The sequence below is a fragment of the Leptodactylus fuscus genome, chromosome 5 (assembly GCF_031893055.1).
Source record: "Leptodactylus fuscus isolate aLepFus1 chromosome 5, aLepFus1.hap2, whole genome shotgun sequence".
Classification (NCBI taxonomy): domain Eukaryota; kingdom Metazoa; phylum Chordata; class Amphibia; order Anura; family Leptodactylidae; genus Leptodactylus; species Leptodactylus fuscus.
The window spans coordinates 199,981,523-200,002,263 of record NC_134269.1 but is presented as its reverse complement, the minus strand read 5'-3'; the positions used below and the strand labels follow the sequence as shown (position 1 = coordinate 200,002,263).

Below are 20,741 nucleotides of genomic sequence, written 5' to 3'. Positions count from 1 at the left end.
TAATGGACTTTACCTCACCTGACCCAGGCCAGCATCACGATACATAATGACACTGGCCTGGGTCACATGATGTCACCAAGAAGGCCCAAAGCTTGCCAGAGTGCAGAACAGGTAAGTAACATTGTTTTTTAAGTTAAGTATAATGATAGCAGTGTTTGTGGGGTTCGCAGGCCCGCAGCCTAACTTACCAATCCCGCTCCTGTTCACAGCCGCCTCCGCTTCCAGAAAATGGCCAATTAGAAAAAAAAATATATCAGGGGCCTGTTGGGCCACTTAACGTCCAGCCGCTACTTCTGTTACCCCGGTAGTTACGCCCCTGTGTTCTACAACTGTTCTCATTTTACTATTTTTATGATTAATGATTATGCAAAAAAAAATCAACATCAATAAACCTTCAATATAGGCTAAACATGTTATATGAACTATGGAAATGAGTCTTAAAAGGACCTTGGGTTATTACGAGCCGTGTAAACCCTACATGTAGATCGCTTTTACACATAACACTCATTAATACATGGAATTTCAGTAATATTCCAGCAGCCGGCATGTGGATGATATCTCATTATGAGTATTCCTCAAGAATATAATTATAGGGTAGTGTCACTCTGACATATTGATAATTATTGAATAGTATCCATAGAAATCCTTATAGCTAAGACAACAGAAATGACAAGGAAATGACAGGCTTGAGAATTACAGTATAAAGTATCTGTGCGGAGAGAATGATTTCTGGAGCATTGAGAATCCATGTGGTTAGATCTGTATGTACTCATTTATACCTGCTCTCTCCAATGACCTCAATTATAGATGTCTTATTGTTAAATTATGATTGCCATTGGCAGTCTGCAGATGACACTAGGAAGAAGCCTCCTGTGATAAATCAACACCACATGTAACACCTTGCAAGATGTGATTAGAAGAAACGTTGAGGAGGCAGCCGAACATTCATTTAGCAGAAAATAAACCCCTAGACGGGATTAAAGATGAAAAAGAAATATGTTAAGCAGATGTAAAAGTGTGAATTTACATGTCATTGAAGCAGTGCTGTCCTGCCTCCGTTATTACCGCAAAATCTATTTTGTCTTAAGTAAATGTGCGAGAACCTGTAACCCATTCTATGCCTTAGCCCGTATACACGTCATTTACAGTATATCAATAATGGACCCGTTATTTTTCGACAAGAAAGACCTTCCTATAATATTAAATAAGCACTTGTGACTTATTTATTAACGATGAAAGTTAATAGTGTATAAGATACATGTAGATAGGCCAAGATGCCGGAATACAGTTTATGGGCAAAGATATGTTGCCAACTTTTGTAATGAGTAGAGCAATTTTGGCAAATTTAGCACATCCATGGCATACCTAATGCATCTTTACTAGGACCATCCCATGAATGAGACGGCAACGAGGCTGAACTTATATGTACTCCATGAGCTCCATGCTGGAGAATAACTCCCATCCCATGTATCTATACTGTCCATGGTGAGCTCCAAGCTGGAGAGCAACTCGCATCCCATGTATCTATACTGTCCATGGTGAACCCCAAGCTGGAGAGCAACTCCTATCCCATGTATCTATACTCCATGGTGAGCTCCAAGCTGGAGAGCAACTCCCATCCCATGTATCTATACTGTCCATGGTGTGCTCCAAGCTGGAGAGCAACTCCCATCCCATATATCTATACTGTCCGTGGTGAGCTCCAAGCTGGAGAGCAGTTCCCATCCCATGTATCTAAACTCCATGGTGAGCCCCAAGCTGGAGAGCAACTACCATCCCATGTATCTATACTGTCTGTGGTGAGCTCCAAGCTGGAGAGCAACTCCCATCCCATGTATCTATACTGTCCATGGTGAGCTCCAAGCTGGAGAGCAACTCCCAACCCATGTATCTACACTGTCTGTGGTGAGCTCCAAGCTGGAGAACAACTCCCATCCCATGGATGAGACAGTGATAGCACTGGGCAGTACTGTCAGTGACCGACTGCTTCACCCCAAGTGTGAGAAGAAGCGATATCGGAGATCCTTCCTCCCAACCACAGTCAGGCTGTATAATCAACATCAGGCTAAGCGAAGATCACTCCGCACAGAGAACTAAATGATCCTGAAGTCTCCTTTTTCTTCGTCGTTGCTATGACTCCTAGTATCTTTTCTATCTGCTATGAGCTTGTATGTGTTCTTTCACCTTAAATTGATTGTTTGTTCTCTTTTCACTTTTTCAGAGGTCGTCCAGCTTACACTCGATCCAGATAAAGAGCTTAGCGTGACAACAGTAACGGTTGGCCTGAGTACTGTGCTCATCTGTGCAATTCATGGAACGCTACGTCCTCCCATCATCTGGAAGCGAAATGGAGTAATATTAAACTTCTTAGATTTGGAAGACATAAATGTAAGTCACAATATTCTTAAATGGATGTTTTACAGAATATGGTAATTATTTAGGCTGAACAAATCGTCATTTTCCTGGTTCTCTCTGACCCTTCCGCCATAAGTGTCTCCAGTAAGGTCGTAATACAAGAATTATGCAGTGTGGAAAACCTATTGAATTCCTTTTATTCCGTTTTATTATATGATTTATATAACGCAGTCCTGTAGGATATGTCGGAAATTTACAGCTGGTGGGTGGAGACTATCTGCCATACATTGCAAACAGTGAGTATAGGAGGAATCTGCTCTCTCACTAAGATGTTTACAGCCCTAGGATGTACAGTATACAGTCCTATGAAAAAGTTTGGGCACCCCTATTAATCTTAATCATTTTTAGTTCTAAATATTTTGGTGTTTATAACAGCCATTTCAGTTTGATATATCTAATAACTGATGGACACAGTAATATTTCAGGATTGAAATGAGGTTTATTGTACTAACAGAAAATGTGCAATATGCATTAAACCAAAATTTGACCGGTGCAAAAGTATGGGCACCTCAACAGAAAAGTGACATTAATATTTAGTAGATCCTCCTTTTGCAAAGATAACAGCCTCTAGTCGCTTCCTGTAGCTTTTAATCAGTTCCTGGATCCTGGATAAAGGTATTTTGGACAAACAATTCAAGTTCAGTTAAGTTAGATGGTCGCCGAGCATGGACAGCCCGCTTCAAATCATCCCACAGATGTTCAATGATATTCAGGTCTGGGGACTGGGATGGCCATTCCAGAACATTGTAATTGTTCCTCTGCATGAATGCCTGAGGATTTGGAGCGGTGTTTTGGATCATTGTCTTGCTGAAATATCCATCCCCGGCGTAACTTCAACTTCGTCACTGATTCTTGAACATTATTCTCAAGAATCTGCTGATACTGAGTGGAATCCATGCGACCCTCAACTTTAACAAGATTCCCGATGCCGGCATTGGCCACACAGCCCCAAAGCATGATGGAACCTCCACCAAATTTTACAGTGGGTAGCATGTGTTTTTCTTGGAATGCTGTTTCTTTTTGGACGCCATGCATAACGCCTTTTTTTATAACCAAACAACTCAATTTTTGTTTCCAAAATGAAGCTGCCTTGTCCAAATGTGCTTTTTCATACCTCAGGCAACTCTATTTGTGGCGTACGTGCAGAAACGGCTTCTTTCTCATCACTCTCCCATACAGCTTCTATTTGTGCAAAGTGCGCTGTATAGTTGACCGATGCACAGTGACACCATCTGCAGCAAGATGATGCTGCAGCTCTTTGGAGGTGGTCTGTGGATTGTCCTTGACTGTTCTCACCATTCTTCTTCTCTGCCTTTCTGATATTTTTCTTGGCCTGCCACTTCTGGGCTTAACAAGAACTGTCCCTGTGCTCTTCCATTTCCTTACTATGTTCCTCACAGTGGAAACTGACAGGTTAAATCTCTGAGACAACTTTTTGTATCCTTCCCCTGAACAACTATGTTGAACAATCTTTGTTTTCAGATCATTTGAGAGTTGTTTTGAGTAGCCCATGATGCCACTCTTCAGAGGAGATTCAAATAGGAGATCAACTTGCAATTGGCCACCTTAAATACCTTTTCTTATGATTGGATACATCTGGCTATGAAGTTCAAAGCTCACTGAGGTTACAAAACCAATTTTGTGCTTCAGTAAGTCAGTAAAAAGTAGTTAGGGGAATTCAAATCAATAAAATGATAAGGGTGCCCATACTTTTGCACCGGTCAAATTTTGGTTTAATGCATATTGCACATTTTCTGTTAGTACAATAAACCTCATTTCAATCCTGAAATATTACTGTGTCCATCAGTTATTAGATATATCAAACTGAAATGGCTGTTGCAAACACCAAAATATTTAGAACAAAAAATGATTAAGATTAATAGGGGTGCCCAAACTTTTTCATAGGACTGTATATAGAGAAGTAAGTCATGTGACCTGCAGACAGTCACGAAATGGATAAATCAATGGTTTTCACAATGAAAGTCATTTTATCATGGGGAGGGGAGGGAAACAGCCTGACAAAAGTAGACAGACATTTCCCCTGGTACAATATATTACACAGTCACTTATAATTGCCTGTTTTTTGCTTTTATGCAAAGTGTGTTGAACCAACTGTGCCGACTTAAGGCTAAGGCCCAACGTTGCGGAAACGCAGCTTACACTGTTGCATTTTTTGAGCCAAACTCAGGAGTAGATTGAGTAGAAGGTTCCTATATATCCAAAAACGTCCCAATCCTTTTGTAGCCATTCTTGGCTTTGGCTAAAAAAAAAAAAAAAATAAACACTAAAATCTGCAACAAAAAAAAGTTTCTGCAATGTGGGGATTCAGCCTAAGGCTAAGACCCTACCAGACAAACCGCAGCCAAAAAGCGTGTTTTCCTCTGAGGATTTTCAGTTACAATTATATCTATGGGGAAACCATAGATATGATTGACATGCTGCGATTTCCAAAACTGCACTGGTTTTGGAAATTGCGACCTGTTTTTACCGTAACATGGGCATGGGAGTCACATGAATCCCATCCACTTTGCCTGTACTGTAAAACACAGTGATTTTTCCCTCAGTGTTTTTGCCGCAAGCAAATCGCAGCATTTCGGCCTATAGGAGTTTTCCCACTAGCAACATTTATCCATCATCCACAGGATAGGAGATGTATCTGGTCGGTGAGAATGTGACCACTCACTAATGCAAATGTTCCATGTCCAAATCTGTGGTTATGGTCTTTGATCAGTAACAACAGAGCTATGATAGGGCATCATGGTTAGGCTAAGCCTCTACAGCTAAATGGCATAACTGATAAGTTGTGATTAAATCGTATGATCACTACTACACCATTGTGTTTTTTCACTCTGCAACAACTCCAAAGTAGTTCACTTTTTGTTGCATTTGTAAGGTAACTTGTGTCTTTATTCCCTATTGGGAAGCATTATGGTATGAGTCTTGGTTGGCATCATGTTGTTGTGGAATCGGATCTTCAACAAACTTCCTGTAGGCTAACTCCGTGGGAATGTGGGAAACTTACACAGTGGTATTTGACACCTGTATGGCGTGTTTAATATAACAGTTAAGGATTTCCGTTTCCATCCATTTTCATATATGATATGACCCGACCCCAATATTACTGGCCAATAGAGATGAGCGAGTGGTGTTCAATCAAATACTACGGTATTCAAAATACTCATACTCGATTGAGTACCACTCGCTATTCGAATGTAAAAGTTCAATGCAGAACCAGCATTGATTGGCCGAATGCTATACAGTCGGCCAATCAAAGCTGGTTCTTCTCCTACCTTTAGAAGTCTTCTCCGTGCAGCTTCCCCGCGGCGTCTTCCAGCTCTGAATTCACTCTGCCAGGCATCGGGCCTGGGCAGAGCCGACTGCGCATGCCCGCACTACAAGAAAATGGCCGCTTTGACTGTAAGCGGCCATTTTCTTGTAGTGCAGGCATGCGCAGTCGGCTCTGCCCAGGCCCGATGCCTGGCAGAGTGAATTCAGAGCTGGAAGACGCCGCGGGGACGCTGCACGGAGAAGACTTCTCGGAGGATCCAGCCCGACCCTCACTCGTGGACTTGGTAAGTATAATTTGATCGAATGTTGCCTACCCCTGAAACGAGCATTTTCCCCCCATAGACTATAATAGGATTCGATATTCGATTCAAGTAGTCGAATATTGAGGGGCTACTCGAAACGAATATCGAACCTCGAACATTTTACTGTTCGCTCATCTCTACTGGCCAACCAACGTAGAGAATTCACCTCTCATTAGTAAATTTTTCTTTGGTCCACTGTGGTATCCGAGAGCTGACAACACCGATCAGCCCACTACAAAGCATTGGCTTTTGTAGCCTGTTAATTTAATTATCTAAATTTTCGTCCTGAGGTTGCCTGAAGCGGTTACACAATTGCATTTCTACTTTGCACAACAAGGTTAGCAATTTAGTTAATTGGAAATACAAGAGAAGATTAATTGCAGAATTTAACTTCAAGGAAATGATGTTGCACATTGCCACAGCTGTCCCTGCACACAAAATGTCTGTGTTACACCTCCTCTGGGAACGAGAGAGAAGAAATCCACATTTCAAATTCCATTTCATCATTTCAGGCCGCTAAGTGATATTTTATTTGCAATTAATTAGCTTGGAACGAACGAGGTAAAAAAAAAAAAAGAATGTGAAATAGGAAGTTCAAAAGGATTTTTTTATGAGAAAAGTGGTGGCAGATTATTTTCATTAGAAGATATTAATATGTATAGTGATGTAAAGGCAACAGGTAGATGTGTGTTCTTCTATCAGATCTTATATCTTAAGAAGATCTCATCTTCGCTGTCAAGTATCCAAAAGTCTTTGCACATTTGTATTCTAAATATGCAGAGCTGAAGCATTTACCAAAGGGGGGAGGTCACTTTAAAAGGCTGGATCTCCGCTTTTTTTCCCAAAATTGGTTCTGGTATCACGAGAAAGCTAAGATTCTCAGGTTTTGCATGCTGCTAAGATTGAACTGCTGCATAGAAAATCACATTCTCTAACTAGTGATATCTCAGGTTCGGTTATAGCTAGTACTTCAATCTCAATCTCAACTTTCTTATGTTACCAGAACCATATTCAACTAGGTGGTATAAAACCAAAGATACAGCTATTTGAAGTGACTATCCACCCTTTGGCAAATGCTTCAGCTCTATAAATTGCATTAAGTACATTTGACATGCCCTCCCCCCCCCCAGCAACCCCCTTCCCCCGAGAAACCAGGATCAATTGACTGCCCCCCTTTGCATTAGTGCACACACTATTATTCCCCACAGTAGCCCCTGCACACAGTATTATTCCCCACAGTAGCCCCTGCACACAGTATTATGCCCCTCTAGTGGCCCCTGCACACAGTATTATGCCCCTCTAGTGGCCCCTGCACACAATATTATGCCCCTCTAGTGGCCCCTGCACACAGTATTATGCCCCTCTAGTGGCCCCTGCACACAATATTATGCCCCTCTAGTGGCCCCTGCACACAGTATTATGCCCCTCTAGTGGCCCCTGCACACAATATTATGCCCCTCTAGTGGCCCCTGCACACAGTATTATGCCTCATAGTGGCCCCTGCACACAGTATTATGCCCCATAGTGGCCCCTGCACACGGTATTATGCCCCATAGTGGCCCTTGCTCACAGTATTATGCTCCATTGTAGACCACCCCTGATCAATTATTATACTCTGGGGTCTTTTCAGACCCCAGAGTATATTAATCAGAGACCCAGGGGAGGATACAAACATAAAAAAACACTGTTACTTACCTTTCCTGGGCTCCAGTGCACTACTTACTGATGTTGGCTATCATCACTGATGGAAGAGATATCTCTTGAGTTGCAAGACATAAGGACACAAGTCCAGCCCTTGTGATGTCTGGCACGTCACCAAGTAGGCCCAATGCCTTCCTTAGCCCAGGAAAGGTAAGTAACAGTGTTTTTTATGTTCCCTCACCTCCCCGGCCATCCGATTATTATACTCAAGGAGTATGGACTTGTCGCTGCCCCAGAGTAGAGGCCCTTGTGCAGGACGCTCCGAACCTCTCAGAGACGCCATGTTGGTGTGGACGGCGGCCGGACGATAATTTCGCCCACATAGAGAAGCGGCACCCAATCAGGTGAGCTGCTGAAAGGGCTTGGATGACGTCATCCCAGGTCCTACGGCGTGCCAGGCCCTGCAGCGAATTGAACTGTGAGAAGCACCGAGCACGGGAGTGAATTGCAGTGGTGTACGGGAATTTCATGTAGCTTACCGTTCAGTCCGGGACCCAATGTATGTATGTGCGCATTTTCAGACAAATCCGTTTGCCCGTGTAGGTGTGATTGAGGAACAAACATACAAACATCCAAACACACAAACTTTCACCTTTATAATATTAGTAGGATTTCATAACAAACTTTTTCCCACAATAATAGAGAGAAAATTTATCATATCCCGCACTCTAGAATTCTGGAGCCAAAATGTCACAAAGTAAAATTTTGCCACTTTCTGAAGTTTGTGCCAATTTTACCAGTATTTACCTCTTCACCAGTATTACATGGAAACAATAAGTTATATTTACCCAACTATGGACTAGTCCGCAGGCTTTTTTTTTTTTTTTTTTTTATGTAGATTGTGAGCCCCACATAGAGCTCACAATGTACATTTTTCCCTATCAGTATGTCTTTTTTGGAATATGGGATAGAAATCCATGCAAACACGGGGAGAACATACAAACTCTTTGCAGATGGCTTTTTGCCCTTGGCGGGATTTGAACACCAGGGCCAAGCGCTGCAAGGCTACAGTGCTAACCACTGAGCCACCGTGTGGCCCCTAGTCCGCAGGCTTTGACTGTAATGATGTCATCAGCCGAAGGCTGAATAATGGAGGCCAGAGCTGATAGATCTGTTCTCCAATACATTCAACTGTTTCTGTTGTCCCATTCTGGACAGGACTAGAGATAAGTGTCCAACGACTGGGAGTCTGATCACCACCAACCTCGGTGACGGGTGACCGAAAGGTTTCTTTTTGACTGTAATCTCAGACGGAGACAGGACACAATAGAGTTGAAATTAGTGCTTGCTGTCTGGAACAATGGGGCAGCATCCGAATGCGATACTGCCTCGCTCGATCTACGTCAGCTGAGGGGGTCTCTACTACCATAAAACCTAGTTCGGATGCACCATTTGGCTTTCGGTTAAAGCACATGGCCTTTGACCTTGACATTACTGGGCAGATCAGGACAGAACTACCTTCCCCTATTTTTGGAATTGCTGCATACCAATTTGGGCCATGTGATTTGCACTCCGTTACTATTTTGGAGGGGGTGTCCATCATTTTACCCTTTGGTTGAACCATGTTGAATATAATTGTATTCATTTGTAACCAAAATTGGGTCATTTCAGGACACATTTCGTCAGACTCCGGATTCCACATGTAAAAGACGCAAAGAACTATATACATACCTGGCAATTTAATATGACGATCTCTGTCTTTCAATGTAAGGAGTGAAGTACCGTACCGCCAAAAAATCTCAGCTTTATTTACTGTGAAGCTGCTGATGCTGAATTTCCAAAGACAAAGCCGCCAATGTTAAATGCTCCTGCCTCTAATATAATTTTCATGGAAATGCATGCTAATGCGTAGAGCAAGCAAGTGACCTAGTGTTCCCTATAAAATGAAGATGAAATAGTTGAACGATAAGCGGGCTGATAATTTCAATTGAACATGCTTGTGCAGGCTTTCATAATATTACACAGACACCTAAACATCATTGCCATCCTCCACTTTTTATAGTCGGAATAAAAATGCACAGAAAGGTCAGACCGGGGTCTAAGTCATTGAATTGCCTTATGATTCCATAACCAGCGAGCGCTCTATGAAGTGAGATTAGATTTAAATATGGCTTGGTTCACAGAAACCCTGCCAAATATAAGAGATGGTTCAGCTTTGGCCAAGTGAAGTATATTTTACCCCTAAAGGTGCCCGTGCCGGTTTTGGAAATCAAAACGTGTCCAGACGTCAGTTTTTACTGCAAAGTGGGCATGGGATTCGCTAGAATCCCATCCACTTTGTCTATACTGAAAAACGCCATGGGCAAACCGCTGCATTTCCGACCCATGGAGCCCCGGCACTAAATGGGAAGAAGGGATTAAGGTAGGTGCAGACATGAGGATAGCACCACACCCCATTACAGATGGTGCCTCCATTTTCTTCAGGAACGTCCTCTTCATGCATCTTCTTCCAGCGCAAGTGGTCAAACTTGTAGGCCTTGGGCAGAGCTGACTGTGCATGCCCGCAGCCACAAGAAAAATGGCCGCTTACACAGTAAGTAAACGGCCATTTTCTTGTGGCCTGTGGGCATGCGCAGTTGGTTCTGCCCGAGGCCTACAAGTTTGACCGCCAGCGCCGGAAGAAGACACATGAAGAGGACGTTCCTGAAGAAGATGGAGGCATCGCTGGAGAGTTCTCTCGCAGCATTGGGGACGCCACCAGTGCTGTTTGAGCGCTGCGGCCCACCCCCAGTGCTGCAAAAGAACTCATTTGCAGTCCGAAGAAAACTGGGATTTCTACGGAACAGCAACGCGGAGAAGACATCTAAAGATAGTACAAGAATAGCCTTTCTTAAGGCTATTCCTACATATCAACCAGAAAAAAAGTGTTTTAATGGTAGAATCCCTTTAAAGAGTAAAAACTGGGGAGTCTGCAAGAACACCCTTGGTGGTGGCCCTGTCCAAACCAGTTTGGTAGCACTGTGGGTTCACTATCCACTGCCCATCTTGAAATCCTTTAAATGCCATAATTTTATGTGTAAATGAGAACATTTCTAAACTATTTTCCCCAGTCTGTAAAATAGAGTTCAACATAAACACTAATTTTAGATGAAAGGTCCAGATTAATGGTAGGTTTGCAAACTATGATTTAGTGTGCGATTTCTTCTCCCTGCATCTAGTGCACTAGACGTACCCATCATTTCTTAATCTGACATATTAAAATGTACGATCAATGCAACCCACTCACATAGCATGGAGAATAACTCTGTGTGTGAACATCCAATGTACAAATATTTCCAATGGGTTGAGCGATCGCGATCGGAATTCCGAACACGATCTTTTTAGGTGGGATCGAGATCGGTAGTATTTCCCACAATGCCTTCACACTGAGTATATACTGTAGTGTATACTCAGTGTGAAGGCTCCGCTGTGGTTCCATAGGAATGAATGGAAGCATCCGGCACACAGCCTTAACCCCCTGCGCGCCGGCTGCCTCCATTCATTCTAATGGGAGACTAAAGTAACATCTCTAGTAGCTACTTACCTCCAGAGATGGCTGCTCCGCTGCTCTTCGCCTCGCTGCCGCTCCAGCTGCAGTCTTCTTCGCCTCGCTGCCCCCTCCCTGCCAGGTTAAGAGAGTGTGGGCGGGTTAGGAGAGTGTGGGCGGGTACAGGGCGGGGAGAAGTGACGTCTCCCCTCCCAGTACCCGCCCACACTCTCCTAACCTGGCAGGGAGGGGGCAGCGAAGGGAGAAGAAGACTGCAGCTGGAGCGGCAGCAAGGCGAAGAGAAGCGGAGCAGTGGAGCAGCCATCTCTGGAGGTAAGTGGACACCAGGGGGGACTAAGTAGCCAAAGGATTAAAAAAAAATCCTCTGGCTACTTAGTGATTCACTACACAGCGTGGATTCTAACAATTCTTAGATTTCATGCTGTATAGTGAATAGGATTGCTTTTAAAATCCGATCTCCAATTAATAAAAAAAATCCCATTGACTTGCATTGGGATCGGAATTGGGATCGAGATCGGGTTCGAATGAAAAATTATCGGAAATCGGATTTTAAAATCGATCCTGAAAAGTCAGGATCGGCTCAACCCTAATTTCCAATTATTGTAATAACTTGATGATGTGATATTCGTACAACATTAACATGTAAATCCAGCTTTAAAACTCATGCACGTGAATTTATTACAGCTGCGTACATCCCAGGGAAGGGATTCCCAAAATGGAAATCGAGCACAGGTGAGAACCATAAAAATGGCATACATATTGTAAGGGAATTGCTAGAGCAGCAATTCCCCAGTAGCTGCTGGTGAACCCTGGGGGAGGGGAACAATAGACAGTGAGCCCTAAGCCGAAAACCCCTGCTGTCCCTTCCTGCTTGCCGCTCCTATCCTAAGCAGTAGGCGACAACTGGTTGACAAGCCCTTCCTATATATGTGACAGCACAGATATTGATGACCCTTCCCTAGGATCGATCATCAATACCAAACACCAGGAATACGCCTTCCAGTCCATGTGTCAGTAAGGTATTAGATACAGAATGGCGACCGGCTGGTACGTGTGAGTGACAGACGATTAACTCATCTTTACCGAAGATGACAATGAATACGCAACGAAAATTAAACATGTAACAATTCCGATTTAATCTGCTCGAGCAAGAGAGAATCATTAATAGTTTACATGGAGACGTCCTGCACTTTGTACAGAGAATATAATTAACTATTTATTAAACTTTGATATTTCCACGGTAAAATCGCCGCATAATTGTACGCAATTAATTTAATAAAAGATCTTTGCTGACATTAATTATATTGGAAATACAGGGCGGCGTTATTTCTTATTTATAATAAAGGGTTCCCATCTTTAGGGTTTAGGTTTAGCCATGAATTAGTGAGATGCTAATGAAGATGACAGCCTTCTCGTCTTAGGAAAATGAATTATTAAAGCGGTTATAAGATGTGATTTAAAGGCCGTGACTCATTTAATTTTTATTGTTCTTAAATGAATCACTCCTAGATGAATTGTAAGCAGATCCATATTATTAGATAAGAACAGACAAATCATATTTTACAGGGGCACAATCCACACCTGAATATGTGACGAATGTGTTTGCGGAGATTCATCTGTCATCGAATTCGACATTAACCTGTTGAAAGTTTCTAAAGCTTATTATAAAGCAACCGATGCACAAGAAACGCAAATCCCTCATTCACGTGAAGACATTGGGGGAAATTCACTAAGCTAAATACCATACACCAGCATTCTGGCCGACGCTAGGTTCACACCTTTGTTCGCGTTTCCGTTCTTCGGATCCATTTGCGGACCCGAACAACAGAAAGCCAATCCAGTTAAAAAGTAGTTACCTGCCAAAACCCTCAGATCCCATAGACTATACGGGTTCTGCCTGAAAAATGCGGAGAGAAAAGTCCTGCTCGCACTTTTCAAGCAGAATGGGGAATGGAAATGAGGCACAGGTGAACCCAGTGGCGTAACTAGGAATGGCAGGGCCCAGTGGCGAACTTTTGACATGAGCCCCCCGACCAACATCCCCCCACCCGCACGCACTATTATGTCCATAGTGGCCCCTGCACGCACTATTATGCCCCATAGTGGCCCCTGCACACAGTATTATGCCCCATAGTGGCCCCTGCACGCACTATTATACCCCATAGTGGATCCTGAACACAGTATTATGTCCCATAGTGGCCCCTGCACACAGTATTATGCTCCATAATGGCCCCTGCACACAGTATTATGCCCCACAGTGGCTCCTGCACACAGTATTATGCCCCATAATGGCCCCTGCACACAGTATTATCCCCCATAATGGCCTCTGCACACAGTATTATGCCACATAGTGGCCCCTGCACACACAGTATTATGCCCCATAGTGGCACCTGCACACAGTATTATGTCCCATAGTGGCCCCTGCACACAGCATTATACCCCATACTGGCCCTGCACACAATATTATCCCCCATAATGGCCTCTGCACACAGTATTATGCCACGTAGTGTCACCTGCACACACAGTATTATGAACCATCTTTTCAGACCCCTGAATATAATAATCGGAGACTCAGGGAAGGGTACAAACATAAAAAACACTATTACTTACCTATCCCTTGCTCCGGTGCAGTCCCTGATGATGTCAGCCTTCTTCAATGACGTACAGGACGTCACTTGAGCCAGGCCTGCATCGCGACACCTAAGGACACAGGCCCCGGCCATGTGAAATCAGGGACATCACACAAGTAGTCCTGGAGTCAGGAGTGGTAAGTAAATACCACCCATTACCAGCTGGAGTTACTCCAGCCGGTAACGGCCTATTAGAAAAAAAAAATGCAGAAGTAGTGGCTGTCACAAGACCTCCTAATGTCCCAGGCCTTGTGTCAGCTGCTACCGCAGCTACCCTGATAGTTACACCCCTGGTGTGAACCTAGCCTTAGTTAGCACCATAAAAATGGCATACACGATATGTATATTTTATTTGTTGGACACTTTTTGGAACCTTACTCAAGAAGGGGCATGTTTAGTAAGAGGGTGTGGCTTTGTGAAAAGGGGAGTGGTTAAACAATAAGCAACAACGTCTCAGATTTACCATTGTAGACACTGGCGTATATAGTATAGCGCATCTTTGGTGCAATGTGGTGCATCTTTGGAGAATCTTGGTGTATCTAGTTTGAGCTAAAATTTTTCCGCATTCCATGACATCATGGAGTGAGGGGACCATGACGGAGATATCAATCAGGAGGCATGGTAAGCAAATGGATAGCTTAACCAGGCCGACCATTACTATTTTGATTCCTTGGCATCTGATTTCTTAGGCTTTCAAACATTTATAACTTCGATTTGCGATAACAGAGTGGTACCAATGGAAAGGTAAGTACTTGATCTTGCCCATGATGGGGGCAGTTTGTGGTGGTAAAAATGTCCAGTGCCATCTAGAGGACTGTTTGACAGCTATAGTTCCATTAACTCCATAGACATTGAATGAAGTGGCATGCTCGATCACTGTTCCATTGAAGCATCACTTTACTGTGCAGCAAGGAGATTGGGGCCCCTGTTCTAGTCATCGGTGAGACCCCCAGTGCTCACCTATCCTTGATACTTTCCCTTGTGGGACAACCACCTGGAACACAGACAATGATGCTGTTTTTGGGCTGTTTGTTGAGCAGATAAGACAGAGTACAGAAAAGGGCATTGGAATTATTTACAGTAAATAGAATATGATTTATTGGCCATCGTGCCACTTGTCTAATGCCGTTCTCTTTCATATCTTTACATGCATGTCAGCATCCCGCATGTAATTAATAGCCATTAGAGGCAAGCTAGGCTTCCAAAGGCAACAATTAATCATACATAATGAATATTCTTCTGTCTTGCTGACTCTATCTCATGCACTTTCCTTGGCATTTTCATATTGTGATGATAAATTAGAGTATATTTTAGAAAGTTTTTCTACAACAATAGAAAAGTCAATATTTTTGTTTTATACTTTCCTTTTGTTTTTTGATTTATTGCTATTGTTAACTTCCAATTCACATTATAACATAGCGCCCGATAATATTATTACTAGAGATGAGCGAACGGTAAAATGTTCGAGGTTCGATATTCGTTTCGAGTAGCCCCTCAATATTCGACTACTCGAATCGAATATCGAACCCTATTATAGTCTATGGGGGGAAAATGCTCGTTTCAGGGGTAGGCAACGTTCGATCAAATTACACTTACCAAGTCCATGAGTGAGGGTCGGGCTGGATCCTCTGAGAAGTCTTTTCCGTGCAGCGTCCTCGCGGCGTCTTCCAGCTCTGAATTCACTCTGCCAGGTATCGGGCCTGGGCAGAGCTGACTGCGCATGCCTGCACTACAAGCGGACATGCACAGTCGGCTCTGCCCAGGCCCGATGCCTGGCAGAGTGAATTCAGAGCCGGAAGACGCCGCGGGGAAGCAGCACGGAGAAGACTTCTAAAGGTAGGAGAAGAACCAGCGTTGATTGGCCGACTGTATAGCATTCGGCCAATCAATGCTGGTTCTGCATCGAACTTTTCCATTCGAACAGCGAGTGGTACTCGATCGAGTACGAGTATTTCAAATACCGTAGTATTCTATCGAATACCTACTTGATCGAGTACTACTCGCTCATCTCTAATTATTACCTACTACAAGATAATGCAGCTTAAAGCGACGGTCCAGAATGAATCTCAAAAATAATATTACATGTGTACACACTTTTGAGATATGTCATGATTAGAGATGAGCGAACAGTGTTCTATCGAACACATGTTCGATCGGATATCAGGGTGTTCGCCATGTTCGAATCGAATCGAACACCACGTGGTAAAGTGCGCCAAAATTCGATTCCCCTCCCACCTTCCCTGGCGCCTTTTTTGCACCAATAACAGCGCAGGGGAGGTGGGACAGGAACTACGACACTGGGGGCATTGAAAAAAATTGGAAAAAGTCATTGGCTGCCGAAATCAGGTGACCTCCATTTTAGACGAATAGTGGATTTCAAATCCGGGTCATATGAGAATGTGAACTTTGTGACTATGAGACAGGGATAGCTGTACAGGCAGGGATAGCTAGGGATAACCTTTATTTAGGGGGGAATGTTATTAAAAATAACTTTTTGGGGCTCTATCGGGTGTGTAATTGTGATTTTTGTGAGATAAACTTTTTCCCATAGGGATGCATTGGCCAGCGCTGATTGGCCGAATTCCGTACTCTGGCCAATCAGTGCTGGCCAATGCATTCTATTAGCTTGATGAAGCAGAGTGTGCACAAGGGTTCAAGCGCACCCTCGGCTCTGATGTAGCAGAGCCGAGGCTGCACAAGGGTTCAAGCGCACCCTCGGCTCTGATGTAGGAGAGCCGAGGGTGCACTTGAACCCTTGTGCACCCTCAGCTCTGCTACATCAGAGCCGAGGGTGCGCTTGAACCCTTGTGCACACTCTGCTTCATCAAGCTAATAGAATGCATTGGCCAGCGCTGATTGGCCAATGTATTCTATTAGCCTGATGAAGTAGAGCTGAATGTGTGTGCTAAGCACACACATTCAGCTCTACTTCATCGGGCTAATAGAATGCATTGGCCAGCGCTGATTGGCCAGAGTACGGAACTCGACCAATCAGCGCTGGCTCTGCTGGAGGAGGCGGAGTCTAAGATCGCTCCACACCAGTCTCCATTCAGGTCCGACCTTAGACTCCGCCTCCTCCGGCAGAGCCAGCGCTGATTGGCCGAATTCCGTACTCTGGCCAATCAGCACTGGCTAATGCATTGTATTGGCTTGATGAAGCAGTGCTGAATGTGTGTGCTTAGCACACACATTCAGCTCTACTTCATCGGGCTAATAGAATGCATTGGCCAATCAGCGCTGGCCAATGCATTCTATTAGCGTGAACTGAGTTTGCACAGGGGTTCTAGTGCACCCTCGGCTCTGCTACATCAGATTGCTACATCTGATGTAGCAGTGCCGAGTGTGCATCAGATGTGTAGTTGAGCAAAACTGACTCAGCACTGCTAAGTCTGCATTCGCATAGGAATGCATTGGCCAGCCTTCGGCCAATCAGCGCTGGCTCTGCCGGAGGAGGCGGAGTCTAAGGTCGGACCTGAATGGAGACTGGTGTGGAGCGATCTTAGACTCCGCCTCCTCCAGCAGAGCCAGCGCTGATTGGCCGAATTCCGTACTCTGGCCAATCAGCACTGGCCAATGCATTTCTATGGGGAAAAGTTAGCTTGCGAAAATCGCAAACTGACAGGGATTTCCATGAAATAAAGTGACTTTTATGCCCCCAGACATGCTTCCGCTGCTGTCCCAGTGTCATTCCAGGGTGTTGGTATCATTTCCTGGGGTGTCATAGTGGACTTGGTGACCCTCCAGACACGAATTTGGGTTTCCCCCTTAACGAGTTTATGTTCCCCATAGACTATAATGGGGTTCGAAACCCATTCGAACACTCGAACAGTGAGCGGCTGTTCGAATCGAATTTCGAACCTCGAACATTTTAGTGTTCGCTCATCTCTAGTCATGATAACTGATATTAGGTAACAAGCTTTGAAAGACAAAAAAGCTCTTGTTTTACTCACAATGGGACCAATGAGTTGGTGATCTGGTTATCTTGGCATATTTCCAAACAGTCTAAGGGTATGTTCACACAGAGTTTTTTGCAGGCGGATTTTGACGTGGAAAAACGTCTCCCATTCATTTCAATGGGAGTCACTTGTTTTTTGTTTTTTTTCCCGTTAGCGATTTTTTTTTTCCCAGCTAGCGGGAAAAAGAAGCGACATGCCCCATCTTTACGCGGATTCCACGGCTGAGTCATTCAGAGAAAAGTGGATGGGATCAGGTGTGGTTTTGAAAATCGGAGCATGTCAATTATACCTACGAAACGCTGGTGGTTTCCCCATAGGTATAATTGAAACAGTCCACAGAGGAAACCTCTCCAAATTCTCAGTCTAAAACACTGTGGGAAGAACCGCGATGCATTGACGCTGTGGTTTTTCTGTAGCGCTTTTTTGTTGCAAGATGCCACATGGGACCTTAGCCTTAGGCCCCACGTTGCGGAAACACAACTTTTTTTGTTGCAGATTTTGGTGCAGTGTTTTGAGCCAAAGCCAAGAATTTCTACAAAAGGAATGGGAAATATATTAGGAACTCATATACTTCTACCTTCCGCTCAATCCACTCCTGGCAGTGGCTCAAAAAACTGCAGCAAAATCTGCAATTAAAAAAAGGGGCCTTAGCCCAAAGTTTCTTAAATGAAGCAAAGTTCAAAATTTAAATTCTGGCCCAAAGTACTGTATATACTCGAGTATAAGCTGACCCGAATATAAGCAGAGGCCCCTAATTTTACCACAAAAAACTGGGTAAACATATTGACTCGAGTATAAGCCGAGGGGGGGAAATGCAGCAGCTACTGGAAAATTTCAAAAATTAAAACGATTTTTTGTGTGCAGTAGTTGCTGGGGAAGGGGAGGGGGTGTTTTGGTTGTCTGTCTGCTCCTTCCCCGAGGTTTTCCCCCCCCCCAATTGGAGTTCAGCCTGGCTGAATATAGGGTATCTGCAGTGCTCCTATTAACCCCTTCCTGACGGAACAAGAGCACTACAGATCCCCTATATTCAGACACAGGGAGACCTAATGTGTTTGTGTTTCACAGTAATTTTCTACTTTTATATGTATTCTAGGAAAAGGAGCGATGTAGATCTTTATTTATATTTATCGTATTTTTTTTATCATTTTTTAAAGCTTCCTTTTTTTCACTATTTTATGGGAGATTCTATACCAGGGGTAGGCAACCTTTTTTGTTCGGCGTGCCGTTTTAAATAAAAAAATCAAAGATGAGGTCCTCGGAGTGCCGGGCAATAATTGTAAAGCTGATGACACCTACACTAAAGTCATATAGCACAAACCACAACATAGGGGTGCTGTCATACTGCGCTCCCAGCCACATGCGCTTACTACTATTTGCCTGGATACACATGTTCTTTTCCATTAGAAGCAATGTAAGTACATGCGTAACCCACAATTAGTGGTAATGTATGTGACTGGGAGCAGAGTAAGGTCATACCTGTAAAGCGCTGACACACAATGTACCTGTATGCTCCATCCAGTCCCTTGGCCCTTCAGTTTTCTGTAAGTGAAACACAGATTAATTTCAGTCACTTTTAGTTCCTGGTGGTGCAGTAACCGCAAAACCCTAGCCAGGAATTAATGGGTGTCACACTTACACCAAAGTGACCGCACTGGTGCCCAGGAACTGGATTTGACTATAATTGCATCTAGTTACAGTGTCACCACCCAATAGAATCACACCAAGGCTGAGGCCCCACATTACAAAAATGCAGCTTTTTTTGTTGCAGATTTAGCTGCGTTTTTTTTCCATCAAAACCAAGAATGGCTAGAAAAGGAACGGGAAATATATAGAAAGCTTCTTATATGTCTCCCTCCTGCTCAATCTACTCCAGGCTTCGGCTCAAAAAACACAGCAAAATCTGCAACAAAAAAAAAAACTGTTTCTGCAATGTGGGGCTTTAGCCTAAGGCTGAGGCCCCCACGTTGTGAGAACACAGCTTTTTTGATGAATATTTTGCTGCGTTTTTCTGAGCCTAAGGGCTCGTTCACATCTGCGCCCGGTCTCCGTTCTGCAGGTTTCCGTTTCCTGCACAAAACAGAGGCAGGAGACGGGAACCTGCAGGTCGTGAGCGTCGGTGAGCGTTTTATGCTCTCCGCCGCAAAACCGTTTTCTTTAAATCGGACACAGAGTCGGACATGCAGTACTCTGTGTCCGATTTTAAAAACCGGACATTTTGGCCCAGATACACAGCCACAAAAAATTGCTGTATATATGGGTCAATTGAAATGTATAGGTCTGTACTCTTATCCAAAGTTGTGGAAAAAAGTCTGGTCATGTATATTACAGCTTAGTAACTCATATTAATAGCAGTTAACCCCATCATGTCCCTCACATTAACCAACTGTGTGCTTTACATAAGGGATACTGATATGTGAGACATATGGAGGTAATAAGTGAACATCTTCATTATATAGGTCCTTTATTAGTACCCCCATATGTCTCACACATCAGTAACCCTTATGTGAGCCACACAGGGGTTAATATGAGGGATATGATGGGGTTAACTGTTATTAATGTGAGGCACATGGAGTTACTAACACTAAATTAATAACCCCAAATGCCTGACATTAATAAGCATAGTTAGTAACACACGTACCTGGTGTTTTTACTTTCACTTTGCTCCTCTCCTCCTCAGGGCTGCAGACGGCAGGAGCTCCTCCTCACGTGTAGCAGCAGCTCCAGGGAGCCCTTATCCTGTGCAGTGAGAGACTGAGAGGCTCATCTCTGATTGGTGGCAGGGAGGGAAGGGGGCGTGTCCTACACCTCGGCTTTAGCCGAGCTTCTGAAAGGACGCTCTCTCTCTCAATTTAGTGCATGAAGGTTGCAGGCTGGCTGCCGTGCCAGCAAAATATGCCTCGCGTGCCAGGGGTTGCCGACCCCTGTTCTATACATTACTATTGCGGCTGGTCATAGACCAAAA

At 43.9% G+C, this 20,741-nt stretch overlaps 1 protein-coding gene across 1 annotated transcript in view; it reads left to right on the top strand.

The window, feature by feature from the left end:
- LOC142203909 (follistatin-related protein 4-like) overlaps nucleotides 1-20,741 on the top strand; it is a 578,064-nt gene that overhangs the window by 502,416 nt on the left and 54,907 nt on the right. Inside the window, exon 6 of the mRNA XM_075275010.1 lies at nucleotides 2,222-2,388. Within this exon, the coding sequence (XP_075131111.1) occupies nucleotides 2,222-2,388 (167 nt within the window). The remainder of the gene's footprint in view (nucleotides 1-2,221; nucleotides 2,389-20,741) is intronic.